The sequence below is a fragment of the Crassostrea angulata genome, chromosome 6, assembly GCF_025612915.1.
Source record: "Crassostrea angulata isolate pt1a10 chromosome 6, ASM2561291v2, whole genome shotgun sequence".
Taxonomy (NCBI): domain Eukaryota; kingdom Metazoa; phylum Mollusca; class Bivalvia; order Ostreida; family Ostreidae; genus Magallana; species Magallana angulata.
In genome coordinates, this window is record NC_069116.1 from 1,314,867 (window position 1) to 1,335,455 (window position 20,589).

The following is a 20,589-nucleotide window of genomic DNA, read 5'->3' on the forward strand; positions in this document are numbered from 1 at the left end:
CATTTTCGCAAGAAAAACAGTTTTTATATCAAGAATGTTTAATGTTTTCTTAAAATGATTGAGTGGTAAATATAAACGAATCTAAACATTAATTTGAAATGAGTTATATTCAGTACGGGTTAATTTACTCAGCATCCAATATGTCTGCGCCCATGTCAGCATGAAAATCGTCGTAGGCCTATTTTGGTGATTTTGTGTTGTCAACTCTTCTATGTTTGTTTAATCAGCATATGTTTCTTTCACTGTTGATAAAATTTTATCGTAAAATGAAACGTTAGATTTGAAAATAAAATGTTTAATGATTTCCATAACCAAATTTCCAAGTTTACATAAAGCATTGTGTTGTTGAATGTTCTGTCACAAGTCTTTGAAACAATGGGTTGTCTCCCACCTTTTTAAATTACAATAGTAGATACTTTTCCTTGTTGATAGATCAAAATGGTACACAGAGAAACATAGATGGTCAGAATATGAGTTGTAAAGAACAGCAAGAGGTAAGCTCTTGATTTGTGATATCAAGATAAAAAAGATGGCTATCGGGTTGTAACAGAATATCTAGCCTGTTCTTTGTTCAATTTCCCCCCAGTTATTCCAGTTATTCCGTCTATTTTGTTAAAACATGGAATATTAAGATATCAGATATATATAAATACGATATTTTTCTAGATCATCGAAAAAAACTCTGTTGAGAGCATTATAACACCCCGTGTATATAGACATGTATACACAAGCGAGTGTGTTTCCCTCGGGGCTTCACACCTCTTTCAATAGAGGCTCCACCCCCACCTGAACTTACCTGTGGTAAACCACCCGATTGAAAACATCGGCCTTTAATGTCTCATTTTCAGTCTACGTCATGGCTTCTTAGAACTTATTTGATAAATACACCAAGTTTTGTATTTAGAAAATCTGAGCCAAAAACTGTAAATACATGATTTTTTTTCTCTTTTTCCAAAACTCCCAAAATATATATATTTATGGTTAAAACTCTGTTACTTCTTTCTAATATGCTAAAGGTCAGGTTGTTTGATGCTTTTGTTTATTTTTAAAAATTAAATGAGTTAGGTAAGATATACATTAACATGTCATATATACTGATTGAAATGATGTTGCTACATATCTGGTTTACAAAGTCAATTGTTTTCTCTAAAATTACTTTGGATAGAAATCTTGGGAAAGATTTTTATCGAGTTCTGAGTTCTGAGAAAATATACATCAACAACCACAGATCATTTGATGATCGCGTTAACTTTGTTGAACAAAGATAGCTTGGTACACATAGTATGAGCTCTAAGGTTGTCCCATTCTATCTCTAGGAGGAGCTGGAGGTCCTCCATTCTATCTATGAGGGAGATGACAACTTTAAAGAAGTCAGTCTGACCACTTTTCAGTATAAGGTAACATAAATGTACACACATCAATATTACATTTCTCTGATTTATATGGGCAGACCAATTCTATGGAGGCTCTATACTCTTAAAAACTTTGAAAATGTTTTAATGTGGAAAGCAGAAGAGGCTGCAATATTGAAGTGTCAGGAAGATGGCCTTTCGTATTTAGTATTCTAAACAATGCTAAATGCAGGAAGATGGCCTTTCGTATTTAGTATTCTAAACAATGCTAAATGCTGAAATATATGTTCATTTCTGTATTTGACATTTTTGGGTATATGTATATTATAATCAAGGAATAATTACGGGTAAATTAATTCAGGCAAATAAAAAAGAACTTTCAATAAAATGCACAGTGCAAGACTAAAATCATGCATTGCATTTGGAAATTAATGATTAGAACATCCTTTAAGGTTACTAGTGCTAGTTTACTTTTGTTAGTAGATTTATCTGAAAACAGTAGACAAACCTCCTTGCTCCCAGCAATCATTGTCCATTATCCACTGTCTGAGGTAAACCAATTGAATGTTTCTTTTTGTAGTACGGAGCGGAAGGATCATTCCAGTCTTTTAACGTGGAGGTTGTGTGGGGTGAGGACTACCCCGAGATCCCACCCCAGGTCAATCTGGACACATTCTACAACAAGCACATGTACGTCACACTCTCACTATATTACACTTGTACATCAGAGTCTCAACATATCACAAGAAGACCTGTTTCTTACTTTCTTTTAAGCAATAAATGTATGTACATTGTTCTCAGTCTCCTGTAAATTATTTCATTTACTCCGTAAATTGCATACTCACATATGGGATTTGATAGTGAATATTTTGATACTGTTATATCCTTGGAATTATCACCACAGCATATGCACTTATTATTTATTAATAACTTTAAGTTTACTTTCTGTGAAAAAGTACCGTAATATTTGTTTAAAGAAAAAAAAAGTGATTTTCATGGTTTGCTCTTTCCATTAGAAATTCATGTGGAAATCATGTGATGTGAGGTCTAGTCACTCGTATAGCTGATGACTTGATGTGTACATGCTTTGTGTTACAGATACAATAATGTGAAGAGTAAGATTAATGAAGGACTCCAAGAACAGGTAATTTCTCTGTTTGTACGAACGGCCGCCCACCATCATCTGTCTGTCTATCTGTCTGTTTTTTGGTATGTCCTCCTGCTGTCTGTCTGTGCGACTGCCCTCTGTATGTCTGTTTGATCCTTACCAAAGATGTGTGTAAATGATTGTTTATCTGATGCAAAGGACTTTCAGAGAATTTAAAGTACTTTGTAATAACCATTAGATGGTAATTTTTATAACAGTGCTGTTGCACAAATTAAGCATAGTGTTACAACTGTTACAGATCCCTGACCTGTTGGGCTGTGCTATGACCTACACACTGTTTGAGTGGGTCAAGGAGAATTATGATGACCTTGTTGCCGAGCAACCAGAATCCCAGCCAGTCACACAGGTGTGCATTGTACACAGAGGAAAAATGTTTAGAAAATTTTCATTTAGTGAAATGCAATCTTGTTTGAAACTACCTTCTTATATAATATAAGAATTAAAAAAAAAAAAGCAATTCCTAAGAAGCAATCATTGAAAATAACACAAGTCTAGATTTTGCGTAAAAGGAACTATACTATTAAATTTTGAATTCTTTCTGTTTGTTTCAAGGTTACTGAAGAGAAAACTGTTGTGGTAGAAGTGGCAAAGAAAAAGGAGAAAAAGGAACAGTTAACTAAGAACCAAAAACGCAAAATCTTTGATCGACTGGACGCCTCGGGGGAGAGGCCTCGGGGATGGGACTGGGTCGACGTTATACGGCACCTCTCACAAACTGGGTCACAAAACTAGACAACTATATAAACTAGAAAGTCCACTGGACATTTTGGTGCTTGGGGAATTGTTGATAGGTTTGGGATGGGGGAAATGAAACAGTTGATATATCTATATTGAAAGGAGTGTACGGTCTTTGTGTCATTATGATGTTTTGTTTATTTTTTGTCCTGTAAACACTCTGGTGTATGTACGAAATACAATAAAATCAACTAAAAACTCTTCTAGATGTCTTCACTCTGTGTTGTTGTATAGATCATATTCAAATTATTTTATGGAAATTTTCTAAGTGTGACACAACAGTTATAAAATTTTGTTCTGATATCTTAATTTTAATTGGGAGGGCAACAGTTGAAATTGAACCATGAGGTCTGTAAGTGAATTGCGATGACACCATCAGCTGACAAGTTTATTCCTTAGATGGCTGAGTCAATAAGATGTTTCATAATCCCAAAGTCTGATGCCAAACAATACATGTAAGCACTATCCCAAAGCCTGTTCTTTTCTGTTGAAGATTGATATGGAGGCGTTTATACAGTAAATAAACAGTAGATAAATGTCCTTTTACTAAAAGCTAGATAAACAGGTGTTACATGAGGGTGGGTAGGGGGTCATTTTAAAGTAAATTGCAGTTCAGTGTAGGTCACTCACTATAACTAATAGTAATTTCTAATTGTAAGGTCCTTGACAATCTATCTCAAATGAAATTAGTAACAACACAGTAAGAAGACTTTCATCACGCCTCATTGCATTGTGCTTTATTCAGGTCACCGCCCATCACAGGCGATCAGACGACCCTACCTCTGGGGGCAGTGGACAGTCACGTAGACGAGAGCTGACTAGGTCAGCAGGGCAGTAATGTGTCCCAGATTAAAACTTGTTCCAAATCGAGGTTAAATGCTACACTTCAGGGACTATGTCCAAGAAATGGGAACAAGGTTACAAGTTCCGCTCCAATAACCGACACCCGTCCAAAAATCGAAACAAGATCAATATCGTAACCCACATCGAAAGAGTGTTAACAATCTCACAACAAGATTTCCTTTTAAAGAAGATGGGGGAATAAGATTAGTCGTAAAATACAATTTCAAATTTAACATTTTTTCAATCAAATATATTTGATATGTTACATGTATTATACGTTTAAAAAAAGGGTAATTTCTAACTATAATAGTCATATTGAAATATTTAAAAAAAAATGATAAGAAAAAAAAATCCGTTAGAATTGATGGTATCGAACCCACAGCCTAAACACCCAAGTTCTATAAATTAAGTTTCCTAATGCCTGGTGCTCTAACCACTGAGCCATTTCATTCACAACAAAGTGCGTTGTTTAAGTGCTCTATGAGACGATGGCCACGAATTTACGGACTTGTATTTTTTCAATCTAATTAAAATTAGAACTTCCATCCGCTTCCCGGTTTTCGATATGTCGCGTGACATATCGAAAACCGGGGAGCGGATGGAAGTTCTAATTAGAACTTCCATCCGCTTCCCGGTTTTCGATATGTCGCGTGACATATCGAAAACCGGGGAGCGGATGGAAGTTCTAATTTTAATTAGATTGACATATCGAAAACCGGGGAGCGGATGGAAGTTCTAATTTTAATTAGATTGGTATTTTTTCTAAAACGTTCAATTTTTGGGCTAAAAAATGACATTTTTAAAGTATAGTGGGTCATATCTCCACTTTTTTGTTGATTAAATTCAACATTAATTCCATTTAACTGCATTTATAGACTATGACAAAAATATGGATCTCAGAGCCACTCTATAAAAGAAAAGGCATTGAAGTTTTAAACATGACACTATTTGGAGGTTTTGACACGCATACGCCAGTTCAAATCAACCTATTGCAAGTATTTAAATATTTAAGGGTAACAAACCGATGTTACGTTAAATTATTGTTTTTGATTTTTTTTTTAAGTTTCAGATTTAATAATATTTTAATGTTGTAGTTTCTAATCTTTCCTCCTATGGGCTTTTACACGCCTTATTCATCCATCTTCTTTCGAATTGATAAGATTAAATTAAAGCAGACGTTTTCTTTATTTCGTTCTTTGTTTAATACGCACATCTCTAATGGAATTTGAAAACTACTTATGGTTGCCTGCATTACACGATTTCTGCTAGGCTCACATTTATCAGTGTCCGCGATTCCAAAATATAACGCAATTTCGACCGCTTCTATAACATTTGGAATTTTCAAGGATTTACTTTTCTGCTCCGTTAACTTGAAAATTATTAAAACATAGCTTGTATGTATTAAGATTAAGCGATTTAATATTTACCACGAAATTTCACTTGCAAAATTTCTCATAAATCACTTAAAGACTTCTCTTAGGCAATTGTATGCACGAGAACTTCTTTTAATCAAAGTACTGAAGTACTGACGGGAGTTGATTTTATCGATTGTTATTTATTTTAAAATCAACGATATGTTAATTTGCGTGGCAAGTAAATTCCTATAAGTATTTGAATTAAGCACATTTTTATAATCTGAATCCTACAGGAATTTCGTGAGAACCCGATATCAATTATGATGTGTAATATTCAAATAATTATTCTATAATTACTACGAATTAGTAATCGAAAAAGTTATGAGAAATTGTATGGATCCAAGAAAAATTGAACTCTACTCTCGTTCAACCAGACTCTCATCTGTATCCGTTAATCTCCGACAAGCAAGAGAGAATCTCTGCTTGTCGGAGATTTACTGAGACAGCCGAGCGTCTGGTTGAACGAGACTATATTGAATTCTGGCGTAGGAATACATAAAATGTACGACTTCAAAAAATATTCGAATTCTTCGTACCATTTAAAATCTGACTTTTTACAAGGTAACTATAAATGAGTTTTCTTTAAGGACGATGCTTAAGAACTCATTACATCGAATTTATTGATTAGAACTTAATGTTGTCAGCGGTGTTGATTTGTGCATAGGTCCAAACACTGTTTCACTTTCGGTTTGCCTGAGTAACTGCATAGGAGAGTTGATTAAAATCAACTCCCAAAAATCACAAAATTCAATCCAAAAAATGAAACCAGGAACGTATAGAAACACGGAGAAAATGAACGTGTTATATAATCGTGTATACGAGATGTACGCCACTGCATGAGAGAACGCTGTATTTGAATCACGTATTGAATGAACTTATAAAGGTGTTTAGTGTACGAAATATTATTTATTTCATATATAGATGTTTTTTGTCATCCTTCAATTGAAGTTTTTAAACCATCTCATAAAAGAGACTCCGGAACTCAGTGTAGCACATGGTATCCAACGTGACGACAGCGGCTAATTTGCATATTCAGATGAGCCTACCCCGTTTTCACGTGTCGTCGGCGTGGTTCGGTATACCCCGAGGGTCGAGATAGTCACTGGTCAGTAAGCAGACATTGACTTACCAAAAGACCACATCAATACCCTGTCATCTCTAATGCAGATTTTTGTATTACTAGTATAACCTTACGCTTATCAACATTCCATTTAAAGCGCCGCGAATGGTACCGCACTGAATGAATGGCCCGAAGTACCATTAGAGACAGACACTGGGTAAAACATAAAGTAACATATCTCTAACCATTTTTAGAAATTCATCCGATTAAAAATATTTTTAAAACTTGTTTAAATTTTTATCTGCTGAAAAGGTAGCAGTCATGGTTTAGATATATAAAAAAAAGTTGCGAGCCCATTTATTGTTTAACCTTTTTTACGGGAAACTTTGACAAGTTTGACAGTATAGTAAAGCCAATTTTGCGCCTGGACATCATGGGTCTTTTTAGTTATTTAAGATACTTAAGTAACCCTAGTATAACCAAATTCGCAGTTACATTGTTACAAAGTCTTTCCTCTTCATCCACCATATTTGGAAATGAATGTGGAATGCATTGATGACGTCATTTCCAACAAACTTGCCATTGTATCAGATATCTGTGTATGGTATATATCATATTGTTATAGATCTCTCATTTCAATTTTCAAAAGGAATTAAGTTATTTCATGAAAAACAATGGCTGGTCTAGCCATTTCTGTATAAATAGTCCGGGTACCTTATCCACCAATGACGAACTAGTGCTAGAGTAATTTCCTTCAAATTTCTGTCACGAATCTTTCATTGATCTTACAAGAACTTCACAGCAGATCATTTTAAAAGAAGAAAAAAAAACGTCACTTAAATACCGTCTACTGTATAATTGAATTTTTACCATGTTAATGTTCATGTATTAATATATTATATTCACAATGTCTTAGAAATTAATTAAATTAAAGAAAACTATGCATTTATCATTACGATTTATGCCTTATGGAATTCTATTTTATCTTGAAAACACTCTACAACTTGTAAAAATTATGCGTACATTCCACAAATTATGTAATGACGATGAATTAATAAAACTTGTATGTGTATATTCAGGATTTAGAAGTCGTCCTAAATCAATGGACAACATTTAGCTGATGACAGACCTAAATAGAGACTGACACTTACTGTGATACTGCCCCCAGAGAAAAAACCCGACCCTGAACTGACTAAAATCGACTTAATATAAAGCACTAGACTTTGACCCGTGCGTGCACGGGTTGACATTGGATATTATGTCGGGCATTTTTAGAATAGATGCATCAAATTTGCACACCATGTTGACATTCAGACCTCTCGGAATTGTTCATATAAAACGCACTTAGAGTTATATCCCGTATGTTCTTACATGAACAGAATCAATCTCTCACCAGAGGGCGTATTACGCTGTGCTTCAAGGTATCACACCGGTAATTGTTTTCACTATATAACACTATAGAGGGGAAAAAATTCTTAAAAATCAGTTTGTATTTTTCATGACAAAATATTCGGAGGAAATGTTATTTGTTACCTATCTCATCAGCTAACACCATAAAAAGGGCAAGCGATACTGCATTTTCTCAAAATATCTAGCTCCAAACAGGTCTACCCTCAAAACCACGTGTTTTCCATTTGTATGTAAACAGACTGCACACTCCACAGGAAGCTGCTGCATGAGCCCTGAAAGAAGTAGTCCCTGTGAAAAAAAATCATCACCTAACAAAATACATGAAATATCCTACTCAGTGGTACAAAAAATTTTAAAACTGAGTAAAGGAAAATGTAAAAATGCAGTCAAGGAAAAAATAATTCTGAAGTATATATGGAACTACAATTGACTAAGTTCATTTTGATTGGCCGATTACCGGTGTGATACCTTCAACACAGTTAGTGAAGCTTGCGGAACGCGCCCTCTGGTGAGAGATTGAGTTTATCCATGCACATGTGATATTGTGGAAACATAAACTAAAGAGCATCCCGTGATTTAGCGTGAATCTAATGCGCATGCGCAAGATTGTAAAATCCGAAAAATTCAGACGATTTCCGGATTTTTTAAAGGAATTTTTGTTGATTATTAATTAGCGAAGCCTGATTGAGAAAAAATAAAAACAAATTGGTAATCTCCAAGTACCAATGATGTTAAAAATATATAAAACAAAAGACAGTACTCTTCCGATTTCTCGGTATTAAAGCCCAAAAAATCGAGTCTATTATTTTAATATAGTAGTATAGATTGACCGTTCAATATCACCTTTAAAAAATGGAGTTTTATGGATTAAATTTCACAGCTCTGATCACAGGTTGATCAATATCAATTTTTGAGTCATGATATTTTTACATACGAGGAGAGAGGACCCCAATCGTTGTGAGGAGAGAGGACTCCAATCGTTGTGAGGAGAGGGGACCCCATGCAATCGTTGTGAGGAGAGAGGGCCCCATGCAATCGTTGTGAGGAGAGAGGACCCCAATCGTTGTGACTGCAGGTCTCCCTTAATGTATTTTCTAATACATGTATATGTAAATAGTTGATTCTTCCTACTAACACATTAAAATGAAATATATTTCAAAAGGAGAACTATCTACGTACATAAAAAAGAACAATTGATAGTAACGTAAAGTGTCTTTCACCGTTAATATGTCAGTCGTGATGCGAGAACTGTACATGTTCGAAGACAATTAACAGCCAGATACAGATAATGGTGATATGTCTCGGGAGAAAAAATTACACATTGGAAAATAACATTTAGACTTCTGATTTTTGTTTATATCATGACGATTAATTCTTCGACATCACATGAGAACCGCAGACTGTGTAGATCTGCCCCTTGAGCACTATTGTGCACTTTTGAGCACTGTGCATTGTTAAGCGTCTTATTTAAGAGTGCACACCACGTGATGCTCTTTGACCCCGCCCATCACTCTGTGGTTTGAGGGGTGCGACTGATGTCTTTTGATGCTTGGTCTGGACTGTGAAGTGTTCGTCAATTGATGCAAGGGCTTGTGTGTTTTTATCTTTATCTATATTACACAGCATTTTATGAACTTATAAAACTATAACTATATAATTCTGCTCCAAATCACTATGTCGGCAGCAATACATTTAATGTAAACTATTTTTTTCTGTGATTTTTAACAATCTTATATTTGCTTAGGGTTTTTTTTTGTCTCTTCAGAATTAAGTAAATTTTTTTTTCTGATTAACCGTTGTCCGTCTGTCAACTTTAAACGTTCTCTATAGATCGTGAGTCAACCAAACTTGGCACTTAATATTCTTAGGTGACGGGGAATCAACATCTTGAAAAAGGGTCACCAATTCACAAGAGAGCCTTTATGTAGACTAGATTCTAAATCGTTCAAACAGTGAACCCTCTTTCATTAACCAAAATACTAGGGCACAGAAGGGTGCAAAGTTCAACCTACGAATAAATACCGGTAGGAGGGAAACTTTATCCGTTCTACTTAGAACTTAATTTAGAAAATTACAATGACACAACCCTGATAAGGAGTAAAAAGGTTCTCTCTGTGAACCCTTGATTATGAAGGAGCCTCATTCACACATGGAGATGCTTTCTTTTACGTAAAACAATAGATTTATATGGAGTTTTAAAGCCTGGGCTGAAATAAAAGGTCAAATTCTAATAAAAGAAAAAATAGAAACATACAATTTTTGATGAAAACGTTTTATCAGGTGAGACACGTGGCCCATAGACCTCTTGTTCTAAAACAAACTGAATTGTACAGATATATGAATTCATTATACATGTATCTCTTTATCAGTATAGCACCCTAGGGTACTACCGACCGATGGTGCCAGCATTCTATGTTAATGCACTATAATAATACTTGTGTTTTATTTTATACTCTTGCTTTCTTGTTGCTTTCCTGCCATAATTCACTCTGGAGTGTTTTACTTACCAAACTTTATATTTTATATAGACATCCACTGAATTCAATAAATGAGCAAGTTGACACGCGTAGTTACCGGGAAACGGTCGTCAAACAGAGTCAATTGCTTCAAAAACAATATTTTACTGTTTTAAAAAAGTCAAACGATTATATATTACTGATAATGTTTCTATTTTCCCGGTTGACGTTTGCTATAAGCCGGAAATTTACAAAGGATGATAAATTTTAGTTGGAGGGTGTCCCTTTGAACCCCCGAACTATGAGAAAAGTAAAAATGACACAATATGTCCAAAGAAAAGTACTTAGTAAACAACATGTCGAGTTCTGGTTGTTTGCAGGGAAGGAAAAACGACAGCAAGGAAGTTATACAATCTACAGACAATTCAGGGTCGCTTTGATGTTTTATTGCCAGGCAGCTATCTTGTTCCAAGGCAAATACACAGATGGAAGAATATGTTTGTCTTTACTTATAGCGATTTACTTTCAAAATTTGATATAATTTTATAAACATTTCCCCAAACTTTTGCCTTTTATTCCTCCACTAACCTAGCTGTTAGGAGGTTGATCTTGATTGAACTCGAGGTCGCTGGATTTTCAGGTCAAAAGACACGCCTCCAGAACTATATCTAATTGATATTTTCGCCAATAGCCAAAAATTTTTAAGTGATAATAAATTCTAAATTTAGTTCAGCGTTCCTGCATATATAAGTACGGGGTGGCTCTTACTTTCCACATTCAGCCAGAACCTCCGTGGAACCACCGCCAGTAAGGGTCAGGAAAAATGACCACCGCCGGATACTTTGTCGCTGTGTCCCTTCTGTGTCTCGCCTCCCCCGTCTCAGCTGCAGGTTTGAACTTTTATTTATAAAACAAAAATGATTTTTTTAGTTATTTTTTTATTAATGCTAATAAAAATGGTATAAATAATTTTTTTTTTTCATTCTTGACTGTTTGTAACGACACACACACTTGTGTATGCCATTTTCTTTTCTTTGGTTTGTGCTTTTTGTTACGTAGAAAAAAAACAATATTAAGCAATTTTACCTATCCTTGAATTGAAAATTTATTATTAATGAAATTGTTCCTTTACAATAAAACGACAAAAATAAACACTCAAGTCAATGGTCCTGGTTTAAATGATTTAAAATTTGAATATATTTTCATTTGGTAACATTCAAATTATGTGAACACTATTTTTTGACAAGATCAAGCTATGGTATTTTCAAAGTTGATATTGCAATTTAAATATAGAATAATAAAGTTCTTGTTGGTAAGAACAAGGAATTCAAACAATGAGTAAATTCGTTTGGTTAGTCGTAAAAATACAAATTCAAATTTATTTATTTCCGATTCAATTTATTGATAATATTCCAAAACAAGTTTGCAAAAGGACAGTCTTTAATTATATTCAGCATTGAATATTTTAACAAATGATTAGACAAAAATTTGCCTTAAATTTAGGGTATCGGACCCACAACCTAAAACGCCTAGTTCTGTAAGGTTTCCTAATGTCTGGTGCTCATTTTAATCACAAAAGTGAATAGTTTAAATTCCATCGGCGACTTTAGCCACGAATTGACGTTCTTGTATTTAGTTTTTTAAAATGTTCAATTGTTGGAATACAAAATGATATTTTTAATATAAAGTGGGTCATCTCTCTACATTTTTGTTGATTGAAATCGGTTTGTTTTCCATTAGGCCTCATATAGACTATTACAAAAATGTGGAGCACAGTCCCACTCTGTAAAAGAAAAGACATTGAAGTTCGAAAAAATTGGCACTATTTGGATGTTTTGATACGCATACGCCAGTTTGAGTCAACATATTCAATTATTGAACAGATTTAAGGATATGTTAGATATACATTGTTTTGAATTATCCATGAATAACAGATTTTTTTGAGATTTTAATTTTACACTATCTCATCATTCCTTTTATAGGTATTTTTGACTCCTTATCTACCCATCTTCTTTCTTATGTATGAAGCAAGAATACATAATACCTATTTTTGACTGACTGTGTAAAACAGTTTGTATATTGATATCTGTTTTGCTGTCGAATTCTAGTCCTTTCCCTCTGACGTGAATAATTATAACCAAACTTAACCATATCTCATAATCCTATTGAAGATCGATCTGTACTCGTCGCAATCTTATTGTCTTAAAAAAAATAAATAAATATAAAAAAAAAGGATTCGTAAGAACTACACATTGGAAATTTAAACTTGTATTTCCCCCCTTTTTTGGCCAAACGTGAGATCTGGTGTCTAGAAACGAGTACAGCGATACCCGAATGGACACGCTTCATTGATCTTTCCCCTGAAGGGCGTGAAATCTACATCTATCAAGATAGTCACAAATTGTGATAAAACTATAAGAAAAAAGTGCTCATACTTGCGATAAAATGATAAAAAATTCTTATTAAACTTAAAACGGTTGTCAGTTACTTTATCAGCGTTATCAATTTTGTGACAGTGTAAAACATCTATAAATACACTGCGCCCAACAGACATAGCCGCTGACCAGGTCTTGTGTTTATGGCCCATCTACGGTTGATTAGGTATAACTATTTGGTATACTACTACACTCCTCAACACCTTTATTTTATACCTGTGTACTTTTGTACTTTTAACAGATTGTCTTAGTTTTTTGTTATTTCACAACGCTCTGACCACAATGAACAATTTCGTTTTTCTTTTGAAATTCTTTTGGTGTCGCCCTCTGTTTCCGCGCGTTTTTGCAGACACGTGCCGTTTGGCTGGGAATGTGACGTCACGGTTCTGGTGTCTGAGTTCTTTTATCCGAGAATCTTTGACTTTTCTAGGTATATAAAGGGGGGCGATCTGGTTTTTCAATTTAAGTGCTTCTGCCACTATGAACCACCAAGTATACAGCCTGGCTCTCGCCTCTCTGTTCGTGTTAATCTTGGGAGTCAAGTTAACCAATGCAGGAGCAGGTAAGGTTTGAATTAGTTTACTGAAGTCATTCCAGATGTTGAACAGAAAAATATCAAAGCTTTTATAGTTTACTTTTATATTTGAAATATATGCACGTTTTAATTGCGGTGTTTTGGTCTTTTGAGACAAGCAATTTATTTGTATTAATTTGTTCATAAATCGCGAAGAATTAAAACCATTCCTTAGGAATTTCCTATATAAAACAGAAAATGTTAATGTCCAAACGCTAAATTACAGGAAGTGAGACAACTAAGATCAATATTTTTTAAAATTTTTAAAATGCTTTTGAAACAAAACAAAACATAAATTTAGGTTTTTTAATTCATGTGAATAACGTACGTTGCCCCGTGTTTTTGAGTCGGCGATTTAACTATAGTCCTGTTCTTTGATACTATTACAGCTATTTATCCATCATGACATTTGAGGAAGGCATTAAAATTCATAAGGTTTTTGGTGGTCGAGGGTTGTTACGTTAATAATGGAATCCATCAATTCAGCAGAAACCGTACGGCAATCTGATTTACTGTGGTGACCCTGGTAATAAACTGAGAGCAAGGTCGCCACAGGGATTAAAAAAAGCAAACCGCTTAATTGTAGAAATCATTTTTTTAAAGGTTTAATAAAGTATACAAGACACGTCGTTTAATCAATCTATACAGGGGCTTATGTTTCAATCCATAATTAGAACAGCAAAGAATGCAGCAAACATGGAAGAGATTTATTTACAACTATCCTTTAGGACAGCGATGCTTGCTACCGTTGAAACTTTACAGCACTTGTGCAACAGAGAAAAAAGACTGCTATTTTACAAAAGTTACTTTCATATCAATTAAGTTTTTTTTATCGTTGAACCTCACGTGTAAATTAAAAATTCATCAACTATCAAATAAAGAATCTCATGATCATGTAAAATACCTGAAAACCACAATTGTACCAATGAAGATAAACAATAAACGACTAACTCCAGTCTCTTCTTTGTGACGGACATAACAATTGTAAATCTAGTTCTATCAAACTGCGTCGTACACAAATAATTGTCTTATGATATTCATCTTCTTTTAAAAACAAATTACGTGTAGATCCGTGGTTTACTGAGAAACAGAAAATTTCAACGTTCAGCGCTTTGGAATCGGGCTGTTGACTTTGGTGGTTATAATCAATCGTTATTACGTCATTTACTGTCGCAGATGCTATCACATATGTTTACATATGTTTTAATTTGAACAACCTATCTACATGCACTTTTGTCGCCCCTGGTCAAAAGTTTAACAGTAATTCATATATCAAGTATAACAATTATTCTAATATTTTTGTTGTAATTTTAAAGCAATATAAGATGTTGTTGCATTTGAGTAGCAATAAGCGTGAAACTCAAAGTACATGAACGATTTAAAAGTTCTTCCTTGAATTCTAAAAATAAATGCCAGTGAAATAAGTGACTTTTTCTGAACCATATACATAAAAATACAAATCTAGCGATGAAATTGAATTCAATATAATTTGCCAATTTAATTACCATCCTTTGGTTAAAATAGAAAACTAGAGTACGGTGGTTCATTGTAAGCTCCTCTGGATCAGTAAAGCGCTGCATCACCTGTTATCCAGTCATTCATTCATTCATTCATCCATTCTAGGGGACCTGTCATTATTTTTGTCTAAAAGTCATCGAGTTCTCTCATTGGTATTCCTAGAGAGATTCTCGGTCGGTATGATTTCTGTGACGTCGCAATCTCTTTTAATATTGATATGAACCCACGAGTCGCGTGATTTCTTGTCTTGCACAGCAAGCAGATCAAGAATAAGGTGCTATCAGGAATATTTGCAATACCATCATGCAATTATCCGGATATTCCCGATGTTGTTTAAAATTTGTTATTATTATGACGTCATTTGTTTTGGCCAGGACTAAATCTGTAATTGAATTCCATCATCATGGTAAGAGATCCCAATAAAAGTTATTTTGCGATGTTTCGTTTTCACAATTTCATAATTTAATTCTGAATATATTGCTACTGAAATATATATTCTGAGACTGACTGAGAATGGGTTTCAACTGAAATCGATGGCCATTTTTTTTTCTAATTTTTTTTTTTTTTACCATAGCAATTATGTTTAAGTTGAATTCAAATCGAAATTAATGACACCTTTTTTCTATTTTTTTTCTTCAAATATTTACATTTGCAAATATGTTTTCTTATGTGAACCTTTAGAATAGCAAAAACGTTCAATTCTGTGTGAACTTTTTCATGAGGTCACAATGAACATATCGCGCTTATCGCTTGTCGGTTGGATTATCGTAAACATAAAAAATCGTTAATTTTAAAAATTCTAAACGGTTTGCTTTTTTTTTTTTTTTTTTTTTTTTATAAAAGTAATAAACAGCAATGTTAAAAGGTTCACCGGTTTATGAATTTGGTTGGTACGTGATCAAATCTTCTGAGAAGCCCGCTGGGCTTCCATGGGATTTGATCACGTGACCAACCAAGTTCATATCCCAGTGAACTTTCTACCTTGCTCTTTATTTCTAAAATGATTGTTACAATAACTCTGATACGCTTACTAAGGAAATCTAACAAGCATGAGTTGACCAGGGATCAAGCTCGTGGTGAAGTTGCTATATTATTTGATAGAAACCTTAAAGAGATAGTTACTCTAAAAACATAATAAATCGTCTTAAAAGATGTTGATTTTGACTTATATTGGAAATACTAGTAAATTTCTTCAGAACAAAAACAGCATACTGTTAAAGATGGGCTTACTCAGAACCGCTGACGAGAAGGTTTGTCTGACTTTGCAACAATTTATACAATCAGAAATACTTTCTTAAGGTAGATGTTCTGTTGATCGCAAAGGTACACAGTCCTTGTTTAAAAAAAACCCAACTACTTGTAAAAATATTCAGAAAGTAATATCCACCTATGAACCCTGAATATATCTAAATGAGAGACGATCAAGCAAACTTTGTATGAAGCGGCCATTGAGGGATTCAATATTGAAAAATCTAGTATGTCGGTCATATCGACACCCAAATCAGTCAGTGGTTAATGTGGTTAAAATAAAATCAAGATTCCTGTGAGATCATGTCATAAAAAACCACATGTTGCTCTGTACATTGATTTATTGAATTGAAATTAAAGTTATCGCTGCCAGACATTTTAAAAGCATGTTGAATTAAAAATTTGAGAACTCATCATTGTATTTCCTTATATTACAGGGAACGAGTGGAGCTATGAAGGGGAGCACGGTGAGAGAGAGAGAGAGAGAGAGAGAGAGAGAGAGAGAGAGAGAGAGAGAGAGAGAGAGAGAGAGAGAGAGAGATGAATCAATTTATGTTGTTGTGGAAACCTGTTTATGAAGAAGATTACTGAACTTTTGGAAAAAAATACATTAAAAAAGATAATTATAATTAGTTCTGTCGAGAGACCGTAATGAGATTTTGTGTAATGTAGCTGGCATATTCTTAATTATTCCATAAATCAGTACGTATTTAAATCTCATTTGACAATATGTTTTGCTGACAAACAGAATGTTGAAGAAGACAATACCTCTGTCAAATACTAACAGAATAAATTTATAAAGTTTCATTGTATAAAAAATAAAAATGATGACAATGATTTGTTTGTTGTCAGGACCGACTCACTGGCACGCGGTGTACCCGACCTGTGGGGGTGAGAAGCAGTCCCCCGTCCACATCGAGACCCACAAGGTGTTCGTGGACCACAAACTGACAGAGTTTGAGATGGACGGCTACGACCAGATCAAAAATCTCAACATGAGCCTGACAAACAACGGACATACGGGTAACTATACCACAGCCTCGCTGTGGGATCAATTTGAATTCAAAACTAAGTATGCCACATTTAATGAAAAGTCTTATTTCGTTTATACGTTTTGTTTTAAATTTAACGCGCATTTTTAATTGGAGAAACCTAACTTGTTACATATTTCAATTGAATTTTAATTATCTAAATTCTGTTTAAGTGAGTTTATAAAATGGAGAAAAGACATATCAAATGAATATAAGTATGTAGATAGTAGTACACAGATTGTTGCTGAATGAATGGCATTTGTTATTTGGATATATACTGTACACAAATTGATACTAGATTTTAACATGACATGTACACAAAGTAACTCTTTCTCCCAACAGTACAAGTGGACCTGGTCGGACTCCAGCCGCGCCTGAGGGGTGGGGGTCTGTCACATGACTACCAGGCTGCCCAGTTCCACTTCCACTGGGGGGCCACGGACGACAGAGGGTCAGAGCACGCGCTCAACAACAAGCGCTACCCCATGGAGGTAAGAATCACAGCACAAACCCGGGGATCAGCGGTATCATATAGTTGTACTGTTAACCCATGGATGTTAAGCTCGCAACACAATGGGTCATTGCCGTAATGTAATTCATAGGTAAACCGAGAGAAAGGTAAAAAAGTTAAACCGAAAATAAAAACAGTTTTCAAAATTCCAGAAAACAGAAAAAAGGGGGGGGGGAGGATCATATCATATCATATGAACTGGAAGCAGTTTTTGAGTTGTTTTGAACAAATTGAGATCATGTCGATCTGCGCCGATCCAGAATAATTTTCAGGGGGGGGGGGGGGGGGGGGGGTATGAGGCATTAATGATGTAAATATAACGATGTTGAATTTTGCAGGGGTTGGATCTGGATCCTCCTGACACCTTCCCCCCTTCCTCTAGATCTATGCTTGTATTATTAAGAAGAAAACTTGATCAGTAGTTCAGTTGTACAATTCATACTGCATACTTTTGGAAAAGATGTTAACCTTAGAATAGTTATAACCTTTTCAGAAGAAACACCTAACTAGTAGTTCAGATTGAGGGAAGGGATGTAAATTGTTGGGCCATGTGCAATAACTAAAGAGAAAACAAATTCCCAGTAACTGTGAAATAACTGAGAAGTACCTGACATTAATCGCTTTAATTTATACATTACTAGTTTATACAGACAGACCACGGCAATGCTGGAGACAGTGGCATCAAAAGTTCTATGGTCACGTAGTTGTCTCGCTTTAGCTAAGCCATGCACAAAGCACCTTTCGATTTTGTTAAACGCCGTCCATATCAACTACTCAAGATGGACAACTCCAATATCCGCAATGTACAATGTAGATCTGACTATATTTATATATATTTATATATGCATACATAATTGTCTTCGTTAAGTTTCCTAGTCGGCGTTTATCGATAAGTTCTTATCCTTTCTTTAGATGCATATCGTGCACCACTCCACCCGCTACACGGGGGTCAAGGACGCCATGGATAAGTCGGAGGGCCTCAAAGTCCTGGGGTTCTTCTTTGAGGTGAGTCGGCTGGTCTTTTAATATCAATTTTTGGTAAACAAGGCTGTCTCTTATTTTCATATAGAATTCGCTAGGATCTCTTATTGAAGGTCCATATAATACCGAGTTGGTCATTTGTTTTAGATTGGCGAAGAAAATGTAGAGTTTGAGAAAATTATTTCCCACTTCAAAGAAATAGCCCACAAAGGTAACTTAATATATATCGATACTGATAAATTCATAAATCATTGGTATATAATATATTATCGCTTCTTATAATAAGCCAAAGGGAAACATCAAAGAACAGTAGTAACTCAAGGAAATAAAAAAATGTGGCATGTTATATATTAATTTGCCCTTTTGCGTTTGATGACATTTGTTTCCGTTATGGAAGAAATCACTCTGTGGTGATCGTTCTAAGAAATGACCTCTTTTTATGGTTTTTAGACGACCACGTCGAGATCGAGGCAACCCCGCTCCGCTCCCTCCTGCCCGCCGACCTGAGCACGTACTACCGGTACCTGGGCAGTCTGACCACGCCCCCTTGCTACGAGACGGTCATCTGGACAGTGTTCAAGGAGACCATCAAGGTGTCCAAGCGGCAGGTGGGTCAGAGAGAGAGAGAGAGAGAGAGAGAGAGAGAGAGAGAGAGAGAGAGAGAGAGAGAGAGAGACGTGGTCACGCTTCCTCCTGATAATCATACGTCCCCGTTTGCCTTTTTTTTATCCACTATCTTTGAGGTTATATTTTGTGTTGCGACAATCTCAACATACACATAACAACATATCCAAATACACCGGCTGGCGGTGGTTAGTCTGCAAAAACATTACCAATCATTTTTAAAAGATTAAGTACCTGACTGAAATAAACCCCTGATGATACAGCAATTAATTAAAGGGGAAAACACACCGGGTATATAGCAACCATTTCGAAAACAAGGTTGATTTTTTTCAAAAGGTATAGAATATCAATTACACGGTCACATTTTTGTGTTATAGCTTGAGATCTTCCGACACGAAGTGAAGCAGAATCTCCCAACCGAACCGGATATTGAGTTAACCGACGACTTCCGGCCTATTCAGCCTCTCAACCACAGAAACATTTACACCAGTAACATTAACGGAAGAACCCAACAACTTCCGCCGGTGTCCAATCCTCTCAACTCGGGAGCGGTGCTTAACGTCTCAATATTATACGTACTCGTATTATTCTTATTTGTTCAATTTCTCTCATGAAATCCTGATACACTGGTCCAGATGTGAAAACGATGTATTTGTATTTGAAGTATACAGTCCATACATACTCTAAGATAACTCTACGATACATTTTGTAACTCTTATTGACCATCTCTTATTTGAATCAACGATATGACGCATAAGAAAGTGAAAACGATAAAGAAACTGATGTAGGTGAATGTACACTTGTTTAGTTTGCCACCATAAGTAATACTTGTATGCTTTGTTTATCTGTTTAGATATCAGTATATACCACATTGTAACATTCAATTTGTTGCACTGTACTGTTTTAAAAGCCGCTGTACGCGTTGCTACTGCATGTACAGTTGTTGTTTGTACGCCGGACTCTCTAGTGTTGCTTGTCATTGCTGGACCCACACACCGGGCGCTTCCACGTGATCGACTTACCTGAACTAACTGTGATATCCCTTTGTGTATGTTTGTATCCCTGGATACTCATTATTTTGTTTCTGTAATATCTTACTTCCCTTCTGTGACTCGATACCAATGCAAGAATAAAGAGAAAATGATTAAAATTAAAAATAACCTTTTTAAAAGTTATTAAACAATTGATGTGACAAAATATGAAACCAAATAAATAATTGTAAACTCTG

General features: G+C 35.1%; 2 protein-coding genes across 4 annotated transcripts; both read left to right on the forward strand.

Annotated features, from left to right (window-relative positions):
• The first annotated feature begins 42 nt into the window (after positions 1–42).
• LOC128187290 (RWD domain-containing protein 4-like) lies at positions 43–3,456 on the forward strand. Of its 3 annotated transcripts, none has more exons than XM_052857617.1 (7): positions 43–186; positions 433–494; positions 1,317–1,397; positions 1,933–2,042; positions 2,451–2,496; positions 2,759–2,866; positions 3,073–3,456. In XM_052857617.1, the coding sequence occupies exons 2-7, from the start codon at positions 471–473 to the stop codon at positions 3,250–3,252; spliced, it is 549 nt and encodes a 182-aa protein (XP_052713577.1). In that variant the 5' UTR covers positions 43–186; positions 433–470; the 3' UTR covers positions 3,253–3,456. The 3 variants fall into 3 exon arrangements, with proteins under 3 accessions (XP_052713577.1, XP_052713578.1, XP_052713579.1); XM_052857618.1 differs by having other exon boundaries at positions 137–228; XM_052857619.1 differs by having other exon boundaries at positions 149–172.
• A 7,732-nt stretch (positions 3,457–11,188) lies between these two features.
• Positions 11,189–20,589, forward strand: LOC128188645 (carbonic anhydrase 14-like). The gene is made up of 8 exons (XM_052859819.1): positions 11,189–11,329; positions 16,652–16,681; positions 17,067–17,237; positions 17,588–17,736; positions 18,669–18,761; positions 18,885–18,948; positions 19,188–19,345; positions 19,739–20,589. The coding sequence occupies exons 1-8, from the start codon at positions 11,263–11,265 to the stop codon at positions 19,973–19,975; spliced, it is 969 nt and encodes a 322-aa protein (XP_052715779.1). The 5' UTR covers positions 11,189–11,262; the 3' UTR covers positions 19,976–20,589.

Coding starts and splice junctions, on each gene's coding strand:
- LOC128187290 (XM_052857617.1), top strand. CDS start 471: ATGAGTTGTAAAGAACAGCAAGAG. Junction 1,398..1,932: donor TGACCACTTTTCAGTATAAG/GTAACATAAATG, acceptor TTCTTTTTGTAG/TACGGAGCGGAAGGATCATT. Junction 2,867..3,072: donor AATCCCAGCCAGTCACACAG/GTGTGCATTGTA, acceptor GTTTGTTTCAAG/GTTACTGAAGAGAAAACTGT.
- LOC128188645 (XM_052859819.1), top strand. CDS start 11,263: ATGACCACCGCCGGATACTTTGTCGCTGTGTCCCTTCTGTGTCTCGCC. Junction 11,330..16,651: donor CTCCCCCGTCTCAGCTGCAG/GTTTGAACTTTT, acceptor CTTATATTACAG/GGAACGAGTGGAGCTATGAA. Junction 18,762..18,884: donor TCCTGGGGTTCTTCTTTGAG/GTGAGTCGGCTG, acceptor CATTTGTTTTAG/ATTGGCGAAGAAAATGTAGA.